Genomic DNA, 19,232 nt, shown 5'->3' on the forward strand with positions numbered 1-19,232 from the left:
ATTGTGGTGATATTTTGAAATATATTTAGAAATAAATCAAATTTAAAACTTGTAGATTGAAGGTCATTATTTGGCTAAATTTGAAGTAAAATTCTCGTCAGTGTTTTGGCACTTAACATTGTGTTATTGTGGAATGTAGCTTTCACCTAGGTTCCTACTTATGTTGGGTTCTTTATCTTGTCCATGCTGCATATAGAATGAAGAGTAGAAATGAAAGTGTTTCATTTGCAGAAAATGTGGGTGGTAAAGAAGTGGCTGTAGATGACATTTTATAAGCCTTGGAGTAGCGTGGTGACAGGATGGCACGGTTAGAATATTAGTCTGCCTGCAACTATGTAGGATGTTACCAGTAAAAGTGGATTGCTCTTAGCACCCTTGAGACTGGTCTCTGAGCTTTTGAAAATGGTTTTGCTTTAGGTTCAGTCCTGCTGTTGAGGTTCGTTCCTGTTGTCAGGATTCAGAAACTTTGGTCTATTTTTCCCCATAGAAGGGAATGGGGACATAAATGAATTTAAATATTGTGCTGTAAAGTCCAGCGTGTTCCTGCAAGGAAAAGAGATGGACAAGGGGGATCTGAGACTGTAGGTATTTGAGATACCAAGATAGCTTAACGTTCTTTCATCACAGATTGAAAAGACTGATCAGTTTCTTGTCTTGATCGTTTATTGATAAACTGTTCACATCCGTTCTGTTGGAAGGTTTTTAATGTCTTTCTGGGTGTGCAGAGTTCAAAATAGACCAAAATTTGACTTTTCGAAATGGAATACCAGTTCAGCAGAAAAGGGCTGAGGGAAAGATGAATTAAAGAAGGGAACATTGGAAAGGTGATTTTAAATGGTGTGAACTGGAGGAAGATGTGCAATGCCCAAATGGGAGGTGCCTCGACCACTGTTTATCTTGATCTATGTCAGTGATCCAGACTTGGGTGTGCAGGACACGATTTCAAAATTTGGTGATAATTACTGTATTGTGAACTTTGAGGAAGGTAGTGATAGACCCCAGTAGGACTTAAACTGGCGGAATGAGTGAATAATTGGCAGTTACAATTTAATAACGAGAAGTGTTGAATATTCTTTTGGTAGGAGGAACAAGGAGCGGTAAAAGAAAATACATGTTACAGTTCTAAAAGGGGTGTAGGAGCGGAGAAATGTGAGGGTATTTATATAAATTGTTGAAGGCGGGTTAAAGTGGTTCATAAGAATCACAGGATCCTGGACTTTACAAATAGAGACTCAGAATAACAAGGAATTTCTAATGAAGCTTTATAAAACATTGGTTCAGCCTCAACTGGATTATTGTGTCGAATTTTGGGCATCACACTTTAGGAAGGACATGAAGGCATTACAGTGCAGAAAATATTTGTATGTGGATCCAGGGATGAAGGAGTTCATTTATATGGAAAAATTACACGGAAAGATTAGTGAAGCTGGGGTTTGTCTCGGGGAAAGTATTCCAAATTGAGGGGCCTAATCAAAAGTAAGTAGTGAGAAATTATTCCCTGTGATCAGGAACCGCAGGGCACAGATTTGAGGGATTGGCAAAAGAAGTGACATGACATAAGCAAAACCCTTTGACGCAGCAAATATCTAGAATATATTGCGTGGCTGTGTGGTGGAGGCCGGTTCACTCCGAGCTTGGTTAAGTGCATTGACCATGCTAAATTCTCCTTCAGTGTACCCATCGGGTGCCAGAGTGTGGCAACTAAGGAATTTTCACAGTAACTTCATTGCAGTGTTAATGTAAGCCTACTTGTGACCCTAATAAAATAAATATCTTTTTCCAAAAAAGAATTGGATACTTATTTGTAGAGAAGCAAGATTACTGGGAAAGGGCAGGAATGTGGAACTAGCTGAGTTGTTCTTGCAATGTGTAAAGAAGGGCCTACTAGCAACTTCTTTTGCAGTAATTATTCTATGATTCTAAGATATACTGGCTTTGGAGGCAGACCAGAGGAGGTTCATTAAATTGATTCCAGGTATGGAGGAATTTCCTCATGAGGAAAAGCCAAATAGGTTAGGCTTGTACTTGTATTAGAGATTAGAGGAATGCAAGGAGATCTTATTGAGACATATAAGATTCTCAGGGTCTTGACAGCGTAGATGCTGAGAGGTTATTTTCCCTTGTGGGAGTTTAAGACCAGAGAGCATAATTTCAAAGTAAGGGCAATGCTCATTAAGACAAAGGTGAGAAGGAATTTCTTCTCAGAGTACTGAATTTTCTTAATCACGGAGGGTTGTAGAGACTGGGCCATTAAGTAAGTCCAAGGCTGAGATAGACAGATTTTTAATCGGTTCAGGAATAAGGCAGGAATGTGGAGTTGAGGATTATCAGATCAGTTAAGATTTCATTGGTGGAGCAGAGTCAATGGGCTGAATGGCCTACTTCTGCTCTTATGTCTTATGATCTTTATAGGTTGTGAGAAGTGTTGTATTCATTATTTTTGTTGTATTGCATGTGGAAGTGCATGGTTGAAAAATGCAGGCATTGGATCATGCCCATCTCAAATAAAGCGGTACATCATTTTTACAGTCTTGTCTCACCAAGTAGATCTGCCCTCGGATCAAAGAAAGAAATGTGCAAATAACACTAATATTCAATCTATGTCACCGAGGGGTGCTGCTATTCCCTTTTGCTGCTTCCTTTCCATCTGACACTGTCTGGTACCTGCTTTCACAACAGTGTAACACTTAACCCTTAAGGGAGTGATTAGGGCTACTGAATCTAATATGGTAGCTATGTTTGACCTGAATCCTATTTGCAAGGCAATGAACAATTGTTGAAATTATCTGCTTTGATTCCAAATTTTACCTGATTGGTGGAATTAGTATAGGGGAAGAGTGTAGAGTTTTGGTGTTAATTTGCTTCAGTTACTACACATTGCTGGAAATAAACATCCTCCTTTAGTTGCTTTTGCATTTGATTCAGGTTGCTACAAAGGCAATAAACTTGTCAATTTTAGAAGTTGCCATGGGTTCAGTGGCTTAGATTAGGTTTTATTATAACTCTGTAGCTGTTAACTTTCAATGGCTATAGCCATAAGCAATTGAGACTTCCAGTTTTTGCACTGGTTGGTAGTTATCACAACCATTTTTATTTTCTTGTATATTTTTCATTTGATGAATCTGTATTTACTGCTTGAGTGTTTGAAGGCCAGGACCTCAGCCCAGGCACCAAGCTCTCAGTTTATAGAGCTATGGCTCAAGAACCATGGACTATGTACAGCCAGCACCTCAACACCCGCTGCCAATAAATGCTGCTTCCACAAGATCCTGCAAATCCATTGGCTGGATAGCCTTACCAACATTAATGTTCTCGCTCAGGCCAACATCCCCAGCTTTGAAGCATTGACAAATGGGTGGGTCACACCATCCACATGCTTGATACAAGACTTTAAAAACAAATGCTCTACTCGGAGCTTAGACAGTAAGCAAGTCCCAGGAGGGCAGAGGAAGTGCTTCCAGGACACCCTTTTAGTCTCCTTGGAAAAGTGCAACATCCCCACCAACAGTAGGAAATCCTGGCCCAAGACTGCCTGAAGTGGAGGAAAGGTTTTTGGGAAGGAGCTGAACACCTCCAGTTTCATTGCCAACAGCAAGCTGAAGCCAAGTGTCGACAACAAAAGTAACACATGACGCCTGAGCACCCCATCCACCTGCTTTTCTAATAACCACCTCAACCATCTGTGACACCGACTAAAGGTTGTGTACTGGACTCCACAGTCACTTGAGAGCTCATTTTTTGTGTGGAAGTCAGTCATCCTTGATTCTAAGGGATTGCTGAAGAAGAAGGTTTATTGCCTATGGGAGAGCTTTGCGTGAAGTGCTATTTTTCTTTCATAAATGAATCAACGAAAGATAGATATCCTTTGTGGTAATTGCTGACTACTTGTGCAGAAATGTGTTGGTTGCCAATGAGTACCTGGGAATGTCCTGTTGACCTACTTTATGATAGCACAACCCAGCAGCCTGCTTATCAAAAGATCAAATTTGAACGTAACTTGTTCCTCTGATGACGGGAGCTAACTGAAGTGAAATACTCTCTCTTCAATGTGAGTTTGGAGTAGTCAGTATAATTTTCCATTCTCTTTTTTTTAATGACAGTGCTGATTGTGGGTATCTTCTCCAGCTCCTATTGAAATGCACAGTGCTTTAAAATTAGTGCACAAGGTGATTTTCAGAAACTTTTAGGTCTGCATTTCTTAGGTCTGCTTCTGGGTGATCCTGTTGTATGCCTTTTGATTTGATTTATTGTCACATGTATTAGTATACAGTGAATGTTTTGTTTATTGCATGCCACACAGACACAGCACACCGTTCATAGAGAAAGAAACGAGAGTGCGGAATCCAGACGTCGCTGGATTCTGGGGAAGTGCCAGAAGATTGGAAAACGGCTAATGTTACGCCGTTGTTTAAGAAGGGTGCCAGGCAAAAGGCGGGGAATTATAGGCCGGTTAGTTTAACATCTGTTGTAGGTAAAATGTTAGAATCCGTCATCAAGGAGGAAATAGCGAGGCATCTTGAGGGGAATTGCTTGATAGAACAGACGCAGCACGGTTTCGTTAAGGGGAAGTCGTGTCTGACGAATTTACTGGAGTTCTATGAGGATGTGTCTAGGGCGGTGGATAGAGGAGAGCCGGTGGATGTGGTCTTTCTTGATTTTCAGAAGGCGTTTGACAAGGTTCCTCACAAGAGGTTATTGCAGAAGGTCAGGGGACATGGAGTTGGGGGTAGGGTGTTAGCGTGGATAGAGGATTGGTTGTCAAATAGGAGGCAGAGAGTGGGGGTCAATGGGTGCTATTCGGATTGGCGGTTGGTGACTAGTGGAGTGCCCCAGGGGTCGGTGCTGGGGCCTCAACTATTTACCATTTATATAGATGATCTGGAGGAGGGAACTGAGTGTATGGTGTCGAAATTTGCTGAAGACACCAGGATTGGAGGAACGGCAAATTGTGCGGAGGGTGTGGAGAGTCTGCAGAAGGATCTAGATAGGCTGGGTAAATGGGCCAGGAACTGGCAAATGGAATTTAATGTTGGCAAGTGCGAGGTGGTCCACTTTGGTAGGAATAATGGTAGGAAGGATTATTACTTATGTGGAGAAAAACTGCAGCAGGCGACGGTGCAGAAGGACCTCGGGGTCCTTGTGCATGAGTCGCAAAAACCCAGCTTGCAGGTGCAGCAGGTGGTCAGGAAGGCGAATGGGATGCTGGCCTTCATAGCGAGGGGGATTGAATATAAAAGTAGGGAGGTCTTGCTGCGGCTATATAGGGCATTGGTGAGGCCGCAGCTGGAGTACTGTGTGCAGTTTTGGGCGCCGTACTTACACAAGGATATTTTGGCCTTGGAGGGAGTGCAGAGGAGGTTTACTAGGCTGATGCCGGAGTTGAGGGGGTTGAGCTATGAGGAGAGGCTGAATAAACTAGGCTTGTACTCGTTAGAGTTTAGAAGAATGAGGGGAGATCTCATTGAGACGTATAAGGTGATGAATGGGATGGATAGGATAGAGGTGGAAAGACTCTTCCCGCTCAAAGGACAGTAGGACTAGGGGGCACAGCCTCAAGATAAAGGGGGGACGGTTTAGAACGGAGTTGAGGAAGAACTTCTTCACTCAAAGGGTGGTGAATTTCTGGAATTCTCTGCCCGTTGAAGTGGTGGAGGCTACCTCGCTAAATATTTTTAAGACGCGGGTTGATGGGTTTCTGATAAGAGGGGGGATTAAGGGTTATCGGGAGAGGGCGGGAATGTGGAACTGAGCCACGACAGATCAGCCATGATCTTATTGAATGGCGGGGCAGGCTTGAAGGGCCAGATGGCCTACTCCTGCTCCTATTTCGTATGTTCTTATGTAGTGTTACAGTCATAGCTAGGGTGCAGAGAAAGATCAGCTTAATGCAAGATAGGTCCATTCAAAAGTCTGGCAGCAGGGAAGAAACTGTCCTTGAATCAGTTGATACGTGATCTCAGACTTTTGTCTCTCTCCACCAACAGAAGAAGGTGGAAGAGAGAATGTCCGGGGTGCATGGGTTCCTTAACTATGCTGGCTGCTTTTCCGAGGCAACTGTAGACAGTCCATGGATGGTATGGATGGTCACTTCCTGATATTCACATCACAAGATCTGCCACTCATTGAACCTGCAGAGTTGCCAATTGAAGATTGCACAGTTCTGCCAGTTACAATACAAAATACTGGAACCTGGCTCCAGGATATTGTTCCTTTGGAATACAAAGAACAAAGAACAACACAGCACGGGAAACAGGCCCTTCGGCCCAACGAGCCCGTGCCGCCGTCCCATTGTCTCAGTGACCTATTCATGATTTTAGTCTACGCCTAATGTGCGAGGATCAGGGAGGTCCAATATAGGGACAATTTGTTACCCAATCAATCAGCTTAAAAGCGCATCTTTGGGATTTGGGAGGAAACCGGAGCACCCGGAGGAAACCCACGCAACCACGGGGAGAACGCGCAAACTCCCACAGACACAGGCCCAAATCCATGTGTCCGCACAGCAACAGAGATAGTCTCTGAGCTGTCATGTTGCCCTCGAGATGGTCCAGTTTAAGCACACTAACGACATGAAGCAACATCCAAGAGCAGCCCACTACAACCTGCCGCATGCGTGCCCCTTGCTGGTCAACAAGGTGGACTTAAATGCCTGTGGAGACAAAAAATTCATTATTAAACAGGCAAAGACTGTAACATCCCTGAGGCAAAAACGGAATCCCAAGCCTACAATGTTTAGTAAGGCCTGCTATATCCCCCTATATGTAGACCGCTCATGTGGCTGTCTAAGTGACTCTTAAACAACCCTAGCGTGCCTGCTTCCACCACCTTACTCGGCAGTGCATTCCACACCCCCACTACCCTTTGCGTGAAAAACTGCCCTCTAATATTTGTCTTATACCTAGCCCCCCTCACCCTAAGCCCGTGACCCCTCGTTCTATCCATTTCTAATAGCGGAAAAAGCTTACCACCATTTACTCTATCTATCCCCTTCATAATCTTATAAACCTCTATTAGATCCCCCCTCAGCCGACGTCTCTCAAGGGAAAACAGCCCAAGTTCGTTCAATCTTTCCTCGTAAGACAGCCCTTCCATACCAGGCAGCATCCTGGTAAATCTCCTCTGCACTCTCTCCAGGATCTCTACATCCTTCCGGTAGTACGGCGACCAGAACTGGACGCAGTACTCCAAGTGAGGCCTAATCAACGTTCTATACAACTGCAACATCAGACTCCTACTCTTATATTCTATACCCCTTCCTATGAAGGCTAACATACCATACGCTTTCCTCATCACATTCTGCACCTGCACCGACACCTTCAGTGACTTGTGCACTTGCACCCCCAGGTCTCTCTGTGTATCTGTACTCCGGATAGTTCTACCTTTTATCGTATAACTCCCCTCCACATTATTCCGGCCAAAGTGCATCACCTCGCATTTCTCCGGATTAAATTCCATTTGCCATCTATCTGCCCAATCTACCAGCCTGTCTATGTCCTGTTGCATTGCCAGGCACTGCTCCTCAGTACCCGCCAATCCAACCATCTTAGTGTCATCAGCAAATTTGCTGATCACACCACCTACCCCCTCTTCCAAGTCATTAATATATACTACAAATAGAAGAGGTCCTAGTACCGAGCCCTGCGGCACACCACTGGTGACAGACCTCCAATTGGAAAAGGAGCCTTCCACTACTACCCGCTGTCTCCTCCTCCCAAGCCAGTTCTCCACCCAACTACATACCTGGCCTTGTATCCCATGAGCCTTCACCTTTTCTATCAGCCTACCATGAGGGACCTTGTCAAACGCCTTACTGAAATCCATATAGACGACATCAACGGCTTGTCCTTCGTCAACCGTTTTTGTCACCTCTTCAAAAAATTCCACTAGACTTAATAATTAGCATAGGAACAACAGTAAATATTTTGCAGGAAGGATGGAATGGGATAGCACAGGAATAATAGGAGGAGGGGTTGTTGTCAGATGTGGCATGGGAAGGGTGGGTGTGAAGCTGGAATTGGTTAAATATACTGATCTGATCACAGATGTTCTGCTGGTCATGGTGGAAAGCAGTTCCTTTTGAATCATTTATTCTTGATAACAGGGCCTTTTGAACTTGTATTATTATCCAATAATTTGAGCTAAGTAGTGTAAAGTGACAAAGTGAAAGGAAATTGATCTATTAAATCATTGGAAATTAAGTGGCTTTGAATTGGCAGTAAACTCTGAGCAAGTCTCTGAAATGGCAGTACGATATTCAGAATCTAAATTGCCAGTGGAAATCTGTGCATTCAGTCTGATCAAATGTAGCTTTGACCTGACATCATGCAACAGTGGTCTTGGGAAGGAAGCAGGAGCTGTCTGGCAATATATCCTTCCCACACCATACTTTGAAATTACAGGATGAAAAATGCAGAATGAAGTGTGTCCACTTTCTCTTCTCAAGTAGCCAGTTGTGATACGAGTTACTCCATGCTTTCTATTCGCTGTCTCAGCCAAACTTCAGTTTCTGAATCTTAATCCGAGTTTTCCAATTCTTCTTGTCCGGAAGCGCCTTTTCTGGAAGGGAGATGATGTGTGTGATTTGAATGAATCAGTATCAATGTGTGCAGCATCTGGTTTGAGTAAGCAATCAGTGCGTTTCCAAAAAAAAACAATGGACGCCGCCCTGGTAACCAGAAGTTAATATGTGACTGAAAAATATTTTTTCAGTTGATTTACTAATTTCAGCTGACGTTTAGGAGATTGGCATTTATCATTTCAGTTTCTTCATAGTTGAGTTCAAGAAACTTGTATTGTGCTTGTTTTGTGCCATTTCAATGCTTCAGTGTGTTTTTAATGTTTCTCAGCCTTCTCTGCAATGAATCAGTATCTGTGAGTGTCAAATGGTAAATGACTTGTTTATTGAAGAGATGCAATGAGGATTCATGTCTTTAAACTGGCTATAATGGTGCTCATCTAATTCAGTATGAAAGGCCCTTGCTTTTATTGAGGGGGAGAAAAGAGTTCAAAAAATCATTGTTGTATGTTAACCATCCCCTGATGTATGGTAATGATATTGTTATACTGATTTAAGAAAAATTCCTAGTTTTTAAAACCTTCTTGTAGAGCAGGGTTGTTTGACTAAGTCTACAATGTGCTGGAGTTGTCCAAAATAACCAATCCACTTGCCAAGCTTGAAAGTGTTTGAACTGACTGCCTTTCATTCCTGATAGATGGCATAATTTAGGTGAGTGACTCATGTACAATCAGATCAAGACCCTATTTGGTCCATATGAGCAATATTTTCGTTTTCAAATTGTTTGGATAAAATATGTTCTGGGTTTTAAGTTTCCATTTGATATTCAAACTTAAGTTTTGAAAGTTACAGGAAGCATCAAATGTCGAAAGCCATGGTAGTTGCAAGTAGATAACTGCAGGTTTCCTTTCCCTATCCTCATACCAATTCTCATCTTGCAACATAACTCATGGATGCCATCCACCATAGTGGTTTAAACCTGTTCTAATACTTCTTGTGTAACATCCAGCCTTAAGTATAGATCTTGTAGAATACCCCCACCCCTCCCATCAATGAAGTCTGCACTACAGCATAATAACTTGGCATTAACAATAGTAAATTATTATAAGCTCTGTGCAAGAGAGTTTGGCACTGCTTGGCATGTGACTCATGCCAGTTTAGCTATTAATGTTAAAATTATATTGGGCTATCATGCATTCAGTAGGCTGTAAATGAACTGTTTCTAAAAAAGCAGAAGTGCTATAGTTTCATGCAGAACCAAAGTGACCTAATGTCAACCATGACTTCCCATTTTCAGATATTTAACAGTGCATTTTTCTGATGTGTCTTGGCCACCAACAAGGAAATGATGGCCAACTGCCTGCACCAGTTGAATGGCATGATTTACAGAATAAGGATAATTTAAGGATGCTTCCAGCTGAGGTGCTCTTTGTGAACTCTGGTGTGGTATTATTTATTTTTGCCATATTCTGGCTAGCCATGCAAGGAGGGGATAAAGAGATGTAGTAACTGTTGAAATCAGCCATTTACTGCAGAGCCCATTTATTTTCTTTTTGGCAGCTGCATCAATAGTGATTACAGGTCAGGAAAAGTCCACAGCCAAAATTGTCTTGAAATGAACATGATTGCTGATGTCTATGTTTCTGGTTGTTGTATGTGAACAAGAGGTTACAGTTGTACACCATTTCATTTGTGGTAGTTCACACAAGTTTGCTTCCAGTTTCTGTTTTGGAAATCACCACGAAGTTTAGAAAACTGTTGGGGTATCTGATTGTAAGAAGTGCTCTGCTGGTGAATGTGCGGCATGTGGAGAAAATGTCTGGATAAGCATTGTATGTTATACCAAAAGATTACTTTGAATCATGCCGACTGAAAATCTTCAGATGGAACTTGGCTCCAGTGTTTGCGGAAAGGTTGCATCTTTTATTCTGTTGGGCAACATAACATCACTTGGTGGTTTACGCACTGATTTTCTTAGCTGTACTTCAGAATTTGATGCAGTGAATTAAGAACAGTACTCAAATGTGAATTTGATTGCTGCTGACGTTCGTGACACATAAATAACTATTTGAAACACTTGTATGGCATAATGTTCTGATGTCCTAATAGTAAAATAACTTAACATTTGGGTAACAATCTGGATCTCGAATTTTAATGATGACTTCTCACCCTCCCTCCCACCCTACCCTGATCATTTCTGCTGTCAACTCCTAATAATACTTTCTGCTTTATCAAATATGCTATTCAGTTTAATTCTGGATAAGTTTTATCTGATCTATCTGTTCTGATTATTTTTGTTTTATTTACTATTCTTTTGTCTCCATCTTTGATTCTTGAAACATACAGGAATCCATCTGCTGCTTTCTACCGAGCTTTCCCTGTTAACAAGTCTCGGGATGCAAAGAACCTCTACGATAGGTATGACTGTACGTGAAAATGCATACAGGCAGTAGTATGCATGTATTTGCTTTGCACTTGTTCTGGTTTCTCGTCAATTACTTAGCTGCAAAAATAAGTGCAGTTTGACCCACAGATGCAGTCATTTCAAATATCTACAGGGCACTAGTGCACAGCAAGGGCTCTCAAAGTTCCAATCAGAAGTTACTCCTAACCTTTGTATTGCCTAGCAAGCTGTTCAGCAAGGTTACTTCCCACTGGATGAAAGATAACAGCATTTGAATAGGAGAAAAAGGAGAAAACTTGCTTTTGTCCTGCAAGTTCTCTGCTCCTTGGAGTTACGAGTATAATGAGGTTTTGACATCGGTACACTATAAAATCACTATGGAGATCAAAAGTAATGGTGGATCATTTCTTAGATGCAAGGGAGACAGCTTTGATTTCGGTTTCATCACTTATGACAAGTTCTGTTTCCACATCAAGAAGTTGAGCAGTTGAAAGTGCTCGAGCATGCTAATTCTTTCTCTCTGTTCCCTATAGGGAAAGGTTTCTCCCTTTAGGACCCATTAGAAAATACGTCCATGTGAAAAATTGACCAGAAGCTTGTATCATTATTCTGTGGTTCACTGCATTGGTATACTGGTGGACTGCTGAAATCTCCCATGTGTGTGCAAGAACCAAATAGGTCCAAGAAAGAATTTTCGTATTGGTGTTGAAATTTGAAGGCAAAAATACCTTCCAGATAGTAGGCTTTTTTGTTGCCCGTTCTAGAGAGAAAAGGGATATCTGCTAATTGTATTAGATATTTTCTTCCTTGATATCATGATGGAATTATATTAGGATGCCTGGTGTTGCTGCTGACATGCCGTAACTTTTGTTACCACAGATCCTACAGTTGAAATAATGCCAGCATTTTTGGGCCGTTTTACTATTCTCAAATCCCAAAAGTTATGAATTTGTCCTCCTTCTTTAAAAAAAAGGTTTGGCGAGAACCATTCTTAGTGAGTGTTATTTTTCTCACAAGCTAATCAGATATTTGAGATGGCCATTGACAAGTTATTGCATTAATCCTTAACTGTAGCTTCCTTCTCTTGCTTTGTTCAGTACTTGTTTAGCCTCTAAGCTACACCGTAAGTAGTAATTTTGAGTGCGCCTCTGCAAATGTTGCTTTCTTCACTGCCTGGTAATGCTTGTGTGGGGCACAGAATAGTGCATACACTCAATGCCACTAGAAGTCTGCTACAACACTGCTATATTCCATCTTGGTTTCTAAAGTCAGCACCATCTGTTAATTATTTTTAAAGGCCACTTTTTAAAAAAAAAAGTTGTTCTGCTTCAGCTATTTGATTGTGTTCTTTTAAGCAGATTATGTACATTCCGCTTGTGTGTTTACAGTCCTGTCATTTTTTTTTCCCTCCTCCTAGGTGTAACTCTGATTTGGTACTGCATCCGGTTTTATAAATGCAGTTACAGTAAATGAAACTGTCCTGATTATTATTTTACAAGATCTACTTCAGGAGGGAGGACTTTTCATCAATCGGTGCCTCTTTCTTTCTATTTGTATACAAACATGGAAGTCAGATGGCAAGAGTGGGCACTGCAGTTAAATGTGCAATCAAACAGTATTTCCACATCCCACGATGGTGCTCAGAGACAAGAACTCAACAAGATGGAGTTTACAATTTTGCTAACCACTTTAGGTGTGAGGCAGGGAGAAACATAACTACCCAATTTCAGACAGGAGTTGTAGAATATAACCATTAGCTTGTAAGTAATATATTAAGTTATCACTTATTCCATTTAACTGCACTTCCTATTAATGTAGCATCTTTGAATGAAAGCAAGCGTACTGTTTTTAAATAAGAGAAAGTGTTTATTATATACTTTAAAAGATTGGTTAGACTTTAGTGAATTAATTAATTTGGGGATGATTGTAATCAGAAGAGATTACGATTTACTGAAAGTCATTGCGTGGAAACATGAGGCAGGATTCTCCAGCCATGCTCACCCCAAAACCGGAGAATCCCGCCTGAGATCAATGGACCTTTGGCGTGGTCCGCTCCCCGTCCACTATGATTCCCATGGCAGGCAGGGCAGGAGAACACCCCCTCTGGTCTCCATTGCTATTTTTGAACACCAATATTGCTTCTTCAATAATTTTCAAATCACGAATTTTATACTTTGCAGGTTTTATCCATCTTCCATTATGCAATAGACATGCCTTTAGAAGTTGACCTTTCCAGGTGACTGACTGTTCTGTTGATGAACTGATACCATAACAACTGTATTACTATTCATTCAGATGGGGCTGCAGTGTCTTCCCAGTTAAACTAAGATCTCCATTTACAGGAGTAGTTTTATTGAAATTTTAGCAGCTCTGAGTTGTATAGTATGCAATTAGATGGCAAAATAACCTATTGGACGAAGTTCTACAAAACTGTTTTTTGCTGTGCATAAACCATGTAGTGTCCTATTTTAGAAGACCTGAGCAACTAAACTCTACTGGAGTTCAATCATTAAACCTGACTTTGCTTTATCTCTTAATTTTGCTGGTCCCACTGCGTTGTCGGAGAGGAATGGGAGAGTCAAGAACAAGGAGGAGGAGGGAATCATGAATTCCTCAAATTAATGATAAGTTACTGACTGAGGAAAGAATTTAAAAAAAAAATGAATAGTGCAGCATATGATTTATGGGTGCCTGTTCTTGAATAAATTTAATGACTTCTTAAAGCTATGCTCCCTTTGAAACCTGTTCTCTATTTAGGAGCATGTAACACGATTGAAGTTTGGCAAAAAATATATAAAATGCATTGTAATTAAAATACCAACTCAAAGCATAGGAGTAGCCCACTCTAGTAGTTCACTTTTTATGTTTTGAGAAGCGAGGAACTGAAAGAAACTTTAATTACATTTAACCATTATTTCCTTGTGTGCACAGCCAGTCACATGGGGCCTTTCACTACAATTCTTACTTGTATGACCTGTTTCTTCAAAAATATTTGCAATTCCTTCAGTGGCTGCTATATCCTGTATTTGCGAATGTTCTTAAACGCTTTTAAATCAGAGTTTTAAATCAATGATTTTTAGTTAAGTTTTGATGTTTGTACCACATTTAAATAATTTGAATTATTTTCCATGCTTAATAAGGAAGCAGTTCATAGAATATGCAGTTATGAATTTGGCCCATGTCAGAATTCGAGCTCCATTCGACCCTTCTCATCTGAATGTAAGCATAGCCCTTTGTTCCCTTCTTCTTTGTACATTTATTAAGCTTCCCCGTGAGTGCGTCTACACAGTTCACCTCAACCACTTCTGTGGTAGAGTTCCCCATTCTCACTGTTCATGGTAAAGAAGTTTTTTTCTAAATTCTCCATTTAATTTCTTGATTGCCTGATATTGATATCCTCTAGGTTTGGTATTTTCCACAAGTAGAGGCATTCTCTGTGTCCCCTCCATCGAAACCCTCTCACCCTATATTCAGTCGCATGCCAGTCTCGTTCCACAGAAACGCAGCCCCAGTCTGTTCATCCTACAGGGAGTAGCCTCACCATTGTAAATCCTTTTTATTGAACCATGTCCAATACCTTTATGTTATTTTAAAAATATGGCGGCCAGAACTGTCCGTGGTACTTCAAATGTGGCCGAACCAAGGTTCAATCCATGGAATAATTCTTCAGTTTGTAGAACTCCTGCCGATCATTAACTTTTCTTATAGGTGAAGGGAGTGCAGCTAAATTAGCATGATCATTAATTGTAAATCATCCACATTTAAAAAAATAACTTTTAGTACACTTTTTTGCAGTGGTTTAATGTGCCTGGATGTGTGGGAACATAACTTTCCAAGTTTCACGTATTAAGTAACAAAACAATTACTCGGTCAGAACACAAGTTGCAAGCTACAATTTGGTGAAACTTTCAAGTTAATGCCTCCAAATTACTTTGCCTGTGTCTATTGAAATTTAAATTTCCTTTGTGCTGCTCAGCAATTTTTATTCCAATTATGCATCTTAAGACTGTTTTTGCAGCCTGATAACTAACTGTTTGGTTGTTTGCAATGTAAAAGTTTTTCTGTCAGTATGAAAAAAGAAGACCATTCAAGCTACTGAGCTTTTGCCTTTAATTTTGTCCATCTAGCCTTGCACCTTGAACTTCACTGTCACCTTTGATTTCCCCAACATTAGCTCTTGTAGCATCCTAGACGTTAACGCTCCTTCGGCCAACATTTCTTTCTAAAATTTATCTTTTAGAAATTCAGTAGGTCTTGTTTTGTTGGGCCTAGCCTTTAAATCGTCTATGTATCTCAACATGCTCATTTCTCAATTCTGTTCCCTCTAAACTGTGGAGCTTTAATTCCTCAAATCTTTCCTCCTAGCTTATGAATGAACCACACTTAAAATGTGCCTACTAAACTGGATTTCTGTTGATTTTAAATAATTAAAAAATCCCTGAAGGCAGCGGGACAATTAAATAAGGTGGTTGTGATTGCACTGGCGAGGGTGCAGGGAAGATCCACCAGGATGTTGCCTGGGTTGGAGTGTTTCAGCCAAGAGAAGCTGATTAGGCTGGGGTTGTTTTCATTAGAGCAGAGACGGCTGAGGTGTACAAAGTTATGAGGGACATAGATGGGAAGAAGCATTTCTCCTTAATGGAGGGGGTCAATAACAGGAGGCACTATCAAAGTAAAGGGCAAGAAGTTTAGTGGGGATTTGAAAAAAAGCTTTCTGACTTAGGGTGATGGGAATCTTGCCTGAAAAGGTGGTGGAGTGAGGAACATTTAAGAAGCATTTAGCTGAGCATTTGAAAGTCGTAGCATAGAAGCCTACAGACCAAGTGTTGGAAAATGGCATTAGAATTGATAGGTGCGTCATAGTCAGTACAGGCATGATGGGCCAAAGAGCCTCTTTCTTTTTTGTAAAACTCTTATGACTCACAATCTGTGGTGGTTAAATACTTGGGCAAACAGTGTAAAATACCCTGATTTTGCAATATTGTAGAAATTTGAAATGCTTTTACCCCAGTTCTCCCCACCCCCCTAACACTCTTCAGTTGTTTAATGAGCAGTGGTGAATATGAGTAACCATTGATCTTAATAGCATAGTTCAATGAGGATATTACGGTACTTCCCAACTAACTTATGGAAAGGGGCTGAATAAGAAAACCTGCTATTAATAGCATTTGCATATGACCTTTCATATTTTTGCAATATGACCTTTCATATTTTTCAGATATTCACTGTATTCAAAGTAGTTCACATCTATATGTATTTCTTCCCTCTCCTTTCCCCCCACACAATTTTATATGGTTAAAGTAAAAATGGAAATGAAATAAAAAGCTGTTGGTTGTTCCCAAAGGGTTAATAACCCAGGCAGAAGAACTCTAAAATGTTTGCAGTGATGCGCAACATTCCTGCTACTTGTCATGCAGAGGCAAAGCAAGGCAGTTAATTCCATATTTCATTGCTTACTGTTGCATTCTCGAACTGTTACTCACTGACCACATTACTGGTAGGGGAAAGCGAGGAGTTATCTGTAAGACATCTTTGCAGTCTTATGGAACACACTAATTTGAGTAAACCATTTACCTAAGTATTGGGCTTCCTCATTTGAAACAGGCATTATCGCAAGAGCCTACTTTAAGTTTTCATTCTCGAGGTTTTTTTTTTAACCTTGAGGTGGAAAAGTGACATCATTGCCTGTCGGATATCCTTTTCAATTTAAAGTAGTGGGAAATAGGAATGTCATTTGAGAATTGGTAACCACTTAACAACCGTGGGCTGATTCAGTGTTCCAAAAAGTTGAAGTCATTGCAGGATATGTGAAAGTTTTCCCAAATTATTTCAAAGCTTTTGTATGCTACCAGTTAATCTGAACTTGCTCACTGTACACAGAAGTTTACTGCTAACAGGAAAATTTTGTACTATCCATTTTGTTGGACTGAACATCTGCTTGTGTTCAGGTTTTTATTGGTAGGAACTTAGATGAGCAAAGAGAGTCAACAACCACAGCTTTCTTTTGTATAGCATTTTTAATTTAGTAAAACACCACAAGGCACTTCACAGAAGTGTAATGAGGTGAAACATTGACCAAACCAAAGAAGGAGTCATTAGAACAGGTATTCAAAAGCTTAGACATCAGAACACAAGAATTAGGAGCCAGGTGTAGGCGATATGATCCCTTCTGTCTGCTTTGCTATTCTGCAAGGTCTTACTATCATTGCAAGAACTTCTACATCATTTGTTTTATGCCTGTTAGTCAGTCTAAACTAATATCTCCAACACCATTAGCCCTATCATTTATATCAACCTGTTGTGTGATGTGCTGCCTTATACAATGCCATCGGAAAATCCAAATATACTATATCCGCTGATTTCCCACCTTGCCCTGCAAGTTACAATAGCCTAAAAAAGCCTATAGTTTTGTCAAACTTGTATTCCCTTTCATACACACTTTCTCTACTACTGCCAGACTATAATTCATGGTTTTATCTCTGCCTCCTTTCTTGAACAGCAGGCTACACCTATCTGCCAATCCATTTGGACCATTTTACAATCTTGGAAATGGTGGAAAATCAAAAACAGTACATTTCTCTAAGTGCTTCTTTTAGGACCTTGAGGTATGTGCCACGTGGTCCAGGGGATTGTTGGCTATTGGTCCCATTAATTTGTCCGGTACATTTTCTTCGCTAATATTAATTACTTTTAATTGTTCAACCTCATTGTACCCTTGATTTTCAGTATCAGCTTCAATCATGAAGATAAATACAAAGTACATTTTTAACATCTCTGCTGTTTCCTTTTTACTTATAATCCCTCCTGTCCCTGACCTAAGGGACCCACAATTACTTAAGTTAATCTCTTCCTTTTTACATACTTGTAAAATCTCTTTTAAAAATCTGATTTTATATTAGTTTCATTAGTAGCTTTCCACAAACCTATCCTCCGAGCTACTTTTGTCATTTTAGTTTGTGTGGTTTCTTTGAAGATTAAAGTTCCCTACGATTGTTGCATTACTTTTGTTATATGCTCCTCAGTATGTCTAACAGATTTCTATTATGGGGTTAATAAGCTACTTGTACCAGTGTTTTCTGTTCTTTGTTATTTCCTAGCTCCACCACACTTTTTTTTGCCCTAAGTTTCTGTGTTTTGTCCTTTCTACCTATTTGCTTTATCTCATCCTTCTATTACCAGGGTTATGACATCTCCTATTCCATTTTGCTTATCTTCTACAAGATATTTGAAATATTTGGTTTTCCATCTTGGTCACCATGCAGCCACATCTCAGTAATGGTCACGAGATCAAACACATTTATCTCCACATATCTATCTTGATATGCATGCTTTTGACATCCAAATATAATGCTTTTAATTATAACCTTTTGGTATTTTTCCCTAATGTAGCTTTAGTCGTTAACGCTCTTTGTTCTGACACAGCATGCTTGATATTACCTGAATTGCAGGTTCATTCTCCGGCCTTAATTTTTGCACAGCAAGAAGTCTCTCAACACCAGGTTAAAGTCCAACAGGTTTATTTGGTAGCAAAAGCCACTAGCTTTCGGCATGCTGCTCCTTCATCAGGTGGGGAATTCCCCACTCGCCTGACGAAGGAGCAGCGCTCTGTAAGTTAGTGACGTTTGCTACCAAATAAACCTGTTAGACTTTAACCTGGTGTTGTGAGACTTCTTGCTGTGTTTACCCCAGTCCAACGCCGGCTTCTCCGCATCTAAATTTTTGCATTCAGACTTGTTTGCCCTTGCGTGAAACTTTTCTCTCCATGTTGGTTTACAGTCCTGTTTGCCATCTAGTTTTTTGTTTTGCAATGTTTATTTGATCAGTGAGGTGGATATTAAAGAAGGTCTCATGAAGAAGACTGAGATGGAGGAAATTCCAGAGCTTGGGGTTTAAATGCCAGTGATGGGGTGAAAGAAGTTGAGTGTACACAAGTGGCCAGGGATGGAGGAACAGAGTCAACTTTGCAGCTGCTCGGCTGTGTGGCAACTATGCCTCTGCTACAAAGACAAATGATGCGAGAGGTTTTCAGAAGTGTGCACCTTGGCTCCTGCCAACATCAATAACAGTTTCATTATGCGCATTTGAATATTTTTAATTTCACTTCCATCTTGCCTTCTTTGCAGGTGTGCTGAGAGATAGATCAGTGCTGCTTTATAAGTGGGGCGAGGTGTGAGGCATGTAAATTATTCAGCCAGCCTGTGGGTTTTAAAGTTTCTGTCTACATTGAGTTCCAATTTTTGGAGATGTTGCATCTTTTAACAGAAGTGATAGATTAAACTGGAAAGAAATGTTAGGAACGGCAATAGCTTGAGT

General features: G+C 40.6%; 1 protein-coding gene across 3 annotated transcripts in view; it reads left to right on the forward strand.

Annotated features, from left to right (window-relative positions):
- tsc22d2 (TSC22 domain family 2) overlaps positions 1-19,232 on the forward strand; it is a 93,658-nt gene that overhangs the window by 31,465 nt on the left and 42,961 nt on the right. The window contains exon 2 of one of the 3 annotated variants that reach the window (XM_080185991.1): positions 10,862-10,933. The exons of 1 other annotated variant lie outside the window; for it this stretch is intronic. In XM_080185991.1, coding sequence (XP_080042117.1) covers positions 10,862-10,933 — 72 coding nt within the window. Of the gene's footprint in view, positions 1-10,861; positions 10,942-19,232 lie in introns of all 3 variants that reach the window. One more of the 3 variants, XM_080185993.1, reaches the window with a different exon arrangement.

This window comes from Carcharhinus amblyrhynchos, chromosome 3, assembly GCF_965287045.1.
Source record: "Carcharhinus amblyrhynchos chromosome 3, sCarAmb.v2.hapA, whole genome shotgun sequence".
NCBI classification, from domain to species: domain Eukaryota; kingdom Metazoa; phylum Chordata; class Chondrichthyes; order Carcharhiniformes; family Carcharhinidae; genus Carcharhinus; species Carcharhinus amblyrhynchos.